Raw genomic sequence first — 7,026 nt, forward strand, 5'->3', positions numbered from 1 at the left:
GGAGGATGGAAACCTCATCCATCCCCCCACGGGGCAGCAGAGGAGCAGCCGTCAGGGCTTTAGGTCTCATAGCTGAGTCCTTCCTGCCCCACTCTGCCAAGCTGGGGGGATTTCTGCCAGCTGCTGGGATGGAGTTTTTGGGAAGAGAGATGGCTTGGGGTGCAGATCAGAGAGCATGAAAGAGGGCTGCCAAGGTGGGGTACCCCTCTCAAAAGCTGTTTACCTCCCTGGTCTCTCCCAAGGTCCCAAAGGCACAGCTCTTCCAGTTGAGCATCCCCCCAGGACGGCCACAAATGCAGGCAGGTTGCCAGTTCTCAGCCTCCATCCCCCAAAACAACCCCCAGCAGCACCCCCCCCAGCACAGAAACCTCCTGCTTCCTTCTCATCCCCAGCCCTTCCACCACCCAGAGCAGCTTATTCCCCCAGAACAAGGAGACACACAAAAAACCCCAACCAGAGCCAAGGGAAGGCGGAGAGGAACCAGTTGCCCTTTGCAGGCTGCATTTCTCCCCCCATTTCTCCCCCCACCAACTCCAGCATCCGGGGGTGCCCCCCCATCCTCCCCCCAAAACCCAGCGCTGCAGAAAACCCAGACAGAGCTCGCTGCCCCCATCTCCCACCCCAGCAAGGAGTCACCGAACGGGACACAGACCCCATCCCCGGTCCCCCAAATGTCCCCCCCACCGACCGGGGGACCATCCTGGGGTGCTCCCCCCGCATCCACCCCTTACCTTTGCGGAACGGCATGAGGCAGGGATGTGCTCGGACCTCTGGGTTCCGCGGCCGCGGATGCCTTGCTCTTTTTATATATATATATATATATGTATTTCTTCTTTATTTATATTTTCTTCCTTCCTCCTCTTTCTTCTTTTAGGAGGAAACGGACATATTTGGGCAAAGCCCGGCAGAAACCAGCGTCATTTGGGGGCAGGCACTGCAGAAAGGAGGAAGTTCTTGCAGTTTCTGAGCTTTTAACCCTTCGCTTCCCGGAGACAGCAGGGCTGGGAGAGAAGTGACAAGGAGAAGACAGGGAGCTGATGGACTTAGCAAAAAGATTTAAGGCACTGAGAACTGGTTTTGGGGTTTTTTTGGTTTTTTTTCCCTGGTAGGACCAGTGCAGAACTGAGTGTAATGGCTGTGGGTGGGATAATGGGGTTTTGGCCTCCCACATCACCTCTACCGATCTTCTGAGCTTGGCAGAGCACCATCTTCTGTGTGTGGTGGCACTGGACCAAGCTGGGAAAACTCTACTGCTTCCAACACTAGGGAGCCAAAAACCCATCCCCCCAGAAAGTCATCTCCCCATGTTTGGCATCTCCTGGCTGCCCTTGCACGGGCTGGACCATCCCAGGCCAAGGCAATAGGAGGGTCAGATCCTGCTGTGCTAGTGCCCATGCTGAGAAGGTGCAAATCCCTCTCTCCTGGGATGACAGCAGGGACAGCCAGCACAGGGCTGGGACGAGCCATGAGCTGAGCCCAGAGTTTTGGAGCCCAATCAGGTCTAATCTCTACCATTCAACCTGCCCCAGCGCTGCAGAAAACCCAGACAGAGCTCGCTGCCCCCATCTCCCACCCCAGCAAGGAGTCACCGAACGGGACACAGACCCCATCCCCGGTCCCCCAAATGTCCCCCCCACCGACCGGGGGACCATCCTGGGGTGCTCCCCCCGCATCCACCCCTTACCTTTGCGGAACGGCATGAGGCAGGGATGTGCTCGGACCTCTGGGTTCCGCGGCCGCGGATGCCTTGCTCTTTTTATATATATATATATATATGTATTTCTTCTTTATTTATATTTTCTTCCTTCCTCCTCTTTCTTCTTTTAGAAGGAAACGGACATATTTGGGCAAAGCCCGGCAGAAACCAGCGTCATTTGGGGGCAGGCACTGCAGAAAGGAGGAAGTTCTTGCAGTTTCTGAGCTTTTAACCCTTCGCTTCCCGGAGACAGCAGGGCTGGGAGAGAAGTGACAAGGAGAAGACAGGGAGCTGATGGACTTAGCAAAAAGATTTAAGGCACTGAGAACTGGTTTTGGGGTTTTTTTGGTTTTTTTTCCCTGGTAGGACCAGTGCAGAACTGAGTGTAATGGCTGTGGGTGGGATAATGGGGTTTTGGCCTCCCACATCACCTCTACCGATCTTCTGAGCTTGGCAGAGCACCATCTTCTGTGTGTGGTGGCACTGGACCAAGCTGGGAAAACTCTACTGCTTCCAACACTAGGGAGCCAAAAACCCATCCCCCCAGAAAGTCATCTCCCCATGTTTGGCATCTCCTGGCTGCCCTTGCACGGGCTGGACCATCCCAGGCCAAGGCAATAGGAGGGTCAGATCCTGCTGTGCTAGTGCCCATGCTGAGAAGGTGCAAATCCCTCTCTCCTGGGATGACAGCAGGGACAGCCAGCACAGGGCTGGGACGAGCCATGAGCTGAGCCCAGAGTTTTGGAGCCCAATCAGGTCTAATCTCTACCATTCAACCTGCAGCTCAAGTTGCAGCAGGAGGTGAAGGTGGAGCATTACCACCTGGGAGAGTTGTTTATTTTTACTGTGGTTCCTGGAGGTAGAAGGAGGCATTGACTTGGAGCTAGTTCAAGAGAAACTCCTCAAGGTACACAGGACTAGACTAAACCCAGTCCTTCTACCATGGTGGTTAACAAGCAATACCATGAGCTCTCTGCTGTGTCTTTTCCTGGGATGACAGCAGGGACAGCCAGCACAGGGCTGGGACGAGCCATGAGCTGAGCCCAGAGTTTTGGAGCCCAATCAGGTCTAATCTCTACCATTCAACCTGCAGCTCAAGTTGCAGCAGGAGGTGAAGGTGGAGCATTACCACCTGGGAGAGTTGTTTATTTTTACTGTGGTTCCTGGAGGTAGAAGGAGGCATTGACTTGGAGCTAGTTCAAGAGAAACTCCTCAAGGTACACAGGACTAGACTAAACCCAGTCCTTCTACCATGGTGGTTAACAAGCAATACCATGAGCTCTCTGCTGTGTCTTTGCTCTCTCCAGAAGCACTCGGCCCTCCTGCAATCACCAAGACCTTCCTCAAACCATCCCTGTGCTGGTTATCCTAGTGTTTTAAAGCCTCCCTGCCCATCTACTGCAGGTTCCAGACCCATCCAGCCCACCATGATGGTCAAGATGAGCAGCCTTTATCCACTCCACTGCAGAGTCTTCCAGATTTGGCTTAAACCTCCCCTGGAGAAACCTGTTCAAGCCAGTGGGTGAGGAACATTCCAAAAAATGTCCCCCTGGGCTCTGTTAGGAGAGTTGTAACTCCAGCGGGGATGGCAGGGACCATCAAATGGCTTACATGGCATTGCTGCTTCTGCCCTGCTCTGGGAGGGATGGCTGCTGCATGTCCCTGAGCCTCAGCACTGTGTGAGGGACAAAAGCATAGAAGATTTGGTGGCATGGGCTGCTGGGCTTCCTTCCAGCAACTGGAACCAGTTGCAGCAGCTGGTTTCTACCCTGTCTCCAGGGAACAGAGCGGGACACGCTGGGGCTGGGTCTCTGCCTAGACAAATAGAGCATGCAACCATTTTCTTGGGGGAAAATAATCATCCAAAAATGGACATTCAGCAACTCTAGAGGGCTGCAGGCTGGGAAAATTCAAGGCAGCTGGGCTAGACGTCCACGTGCTGCTGTCAGACAGAGCCCAGCAGGTAAAGGAGAGTCCTTCTTCACTCCACGTGGCCCAACACCCACGTGCAGGAGGACTCCCCAGCCATGCCTGAGGCCAGGGCGGCACGAGAGCAACCTGCCTTTCATCACATTTTCCAGCAGCAGCTGCCAGAGCTTCCTGGAGACAGTTCAGCAAACCCTGATGCTACTCCATAGTTCATGAAGCCCCCCTTGTGTCCCTCAGGCTCCTTCCACCCCTCACTGGAGGCTACTGAGCCCCACTCTAGGTGCAGGCTGTTGCTCCACATGGCCCTGACTGCTCCTCGCAGCCATCCCAGCACAGCTCATGGTTGGGAAACTGGAAGCAACTAAAGGGAGAGGAAGGAGAGCTCAGCTTTACCCCATCTTGCTTGGGGAGCCCAAGTGAGCAGAGCATCTACCCATGATGGTACTTGGGCAGGATCTGGCCCTGGACGGGCAGAAACAGGCACAGGGCTGGCACCTCTGAGCATCCTGGATCCCCAGGGCATCGTGAAGGACATGCTGTCATCTTGCTAGTAAAATTTTCTTCTTTCTTCCTCCCAGTTGCTGGCCTCGCTCCCTGTCTACCACCCAGAAACTCTGCTGATCCACCCCTGGCAGGAATGAGAACTTGATTCTAACCTGGTGCTGTACTCCAGAAAACATGTGCTGCTCCTTGAAGTGATGAGCCTCCAAATCTCTATAAAACACAAAAACAGGTTTTTACAGTTTTATTACCTGGGATAAATGGGGACCAGCAGTTCATCTCTGGAAGAATATTTCCAGAACAGGATTCCAGGGCTTGTCAAAAGAAACATGACTCAATATGTTCAGGGTTAGCCCAAATAATGAACTTGGGTGTCAAGTCCATCAAAATGCACATTTGGATGCTCATGTCCAAATTTGTTGCCCATAACATCCTGCTCAGGGCCTGCATAGCCTGGAAGGTGCCGAACTCCTTGGTTGGTTGTTTTCTGCAACGTTAATCTTTCCTGGACACTGTCAGTTCAGCTCCAAAAGCTTCCTGGTAGGACCTTCTCAGAGCATGGTAGGTTTGATCAAGTCCTGTATTAGAGGCTGGTGGTTAAGGTGCTTCCATCACCTGGTCAGGGAGACATAAAGGCTTTGCCACCCCTTTGGCTGAAATGGTGCAAAGGCTGAAATAATCCCTGGGCAAGCACCCAGCCTCGGGGCAGGTGAGTGGATGGAGACCTGCTCTTGCTGCTCCAGGAGCATTTGGGAATTTAAAAGGTGCCTCCTCAGCACCTACTTCTCCCCTGCATCCCATGGGCAAAACCAAGACCAGTCATCGGGGACCCAGCTGCTCTTCAAGGGTAGAGGCTTACAAGATAGATCCTCCTTTGAATCTGGTCCCCAGGAAATCAAAGGGAATAAAGCATCTGGTTCATAACTGGGATTTGCTCCGGTCACTCTGTGTGTTGGGCTAGAAAGATCTCAGATAGGACCATCCTTCATCTCCACACCATGGGCAATTTCTCGAAAGCAGCTTCTAAGCTCCAGCCAAGGCCATCGTGGGAGTTGGAGCATCTTGTTACCTCATTCCCTATATTAGATACTATTGTTTTTCGCCCACAGAGAGCACCTCGGGCAGCCAAGTGGTGCCAGGCAGTTTAAATAAACAGGTAAGCCTTCAAACAGAGTCTGGGAATTTCTGGTGCACCAGGATTCTCACCCTTTACTTACTGTTCGACAACATAAAAGTAATAATAACAATTAAAAAAAGAAAAACACTGAGGATCAAGTTGGTCTCCGAAACAGGTTTGGAGAAAACTGAACAAAATATGTTCCAGGATGGTGAAATGAGTACGGCTCTCCTCTTTGCAGAGCACAAACGCCCCACTTCATGGTCAGAGAGGCTGGTGGGTGGCTCAGCATCACTCAGGGTTGTAGGAACAGGTTGGGCAAATAGGCTGGGAACCATCTTAGCCAGTGCTGATCCTGCCCTAGGGCTGAGGGATGGTCCAGATGGCTTCTTGAGATCTTCCCAAGCCCTGTTTTCCGTGGGAGAGGCACTGGCAGCAGCGATGTTCATGGGCACCTTTCCCAGCCATGTCCCCTAGGAAGCTGTCTCCAAAGGAAGGAAAAGCATGGTTTAACCACAGAATGGCAGGGGTTAAAAGGGACTTGCGGAGATCTTCTAGTCCAACCCTCCCTGCCAAAGGAGGTTCACCTTGAGCAGGTTGACTATTAACATTTAGTGGGGTTGTTTAGTTAAAACTAATCTCATGAAGAGTCCTTTTACCTTTCTCCCAGGTTTAAAGCCCATATTTGGCTGAGATGCTGTGACTACAGCCCTCAGCTTCATCCTTAACCCCGGAAAACCCCTCTCTGGCCAAGACAGAGGTTTGATTTGCCTTTCCCATCTTGCACTGAACCAGGCAAAGGGCACGGGAGATGGGATGCTGTACCAGGATAAGCTGCTCAGCATTTCTGCACATACATAAGGGAAACAGAGATGCGTTTACCTCTACAGGGAGAAATGGATTTTCATATTTCACTGATTGCCTGGCCAGGAAATCGGTATTGAACTGACCTCCCTCTTTCCAGTTAGTGGCACGGTGAGATAATGGGTGGTAGCAGCCTGCGAGACAAAGATGTCGGTGCTTTTCTTGGGTAGGAGCCACGCAGTCGTTTCGGCCCGAGAATCGGTCACGGGAATCTCCTTCACTGTGAGGGCTGTACTCCACAAGCAAGTCATAATGCAAACAGCTCGTTTGAAATATTTATAACGTTTTGAACTGCTTGCGTGGCACAAACCCAAGGAAGACGAGGGTGCTCACAATTGCTGGCGCTGGGCACGTCGCGGGACATGCTTACGCGGTCAATCAGGCTTGCATAATCCTATTTTGTCCTTTTATAAGACGTTTGAGTGTGCCCAGGCAGGCTCTTAGCCTCCAGCCTCACCCCTTGGGTTACACGTTGCTTGAAGGTGCTGTTTCCCTGGGCAGCACCAGGCTCCTTATCCCACCGCTCAGCTCTTTTCTTGCTGAGCTGCTGCTCTTATGTCTAAGCCAACCTCCCAAGGTTGAACCTCAGGGACCAGTCGCGGACCATCACTGAGCTGTTTATAGCCCTACTATTTAACATCTTTTTTGGTGACATGGACAGTGGGATAGAGTGCACCCTCAGCAAGTTTGCTGATGACACCAAGTTTGGTGGCGCAGTTGACACGCTGGAGGGAAGGGATGCCATCCAGAGGGACCTGGACAGGCTGGAAAGGTGGGCCTGTGCAAATTGCATGAGGTTCAACCAAACCAAGTGCAGGGTCCTGCACCTGGGACGTGGCAACCCCAGGCACAAATACAGGTTGGGTGGAGATTGGCTGTAGAGCAGCCCTGAGGAGAAGGACTTGGGAGTGCTTATGGA

The 7,026-nt window shown here is 52.5% G+C and overlaps 1 protein-coding gene across 1 annotated transcript in view; it reads right to left on the reverse strand.

Moving 5' to 3' along the window:
• Positions 1 to 855, reverse strand: part of PFKFB3 (6-phosphofructo-2-kinase/fructose-2,6-biphosphatase 3) — a 51,184-nt gene extending 50,329 nt beyond the window's left edge. Inside the window, exon 1 of the mRNA XM_014949118.1 lies at positions 732 to 855. Coding sequence (XP_014804604.1) covers positions 732 to 747 — 16 coding nt within the window. The 5' untranslated portion in view covers positions 748 to 855. The remainder of the gene's footprint in view (positions 1 to 731) is intronic.
• Positions 856 to 7,026: the final 6,171 nt, after the last annotated feature.

Source organism: Calidris pugnax, unplaced genomic scaffold (assembly GCF_001431845.1).
Source record: "Calidris pugnax isolate Ruff unplaced genomic scaffold, ASM143184v1 scaffold125, whole genome shotgun sequence".
Classification (NCBI taxonomy): Eukaryota; Metazoa; Chordata; class Aves; order Charadriiformes; family Scolopacidae; genus Calidris; species Calidris pugnax.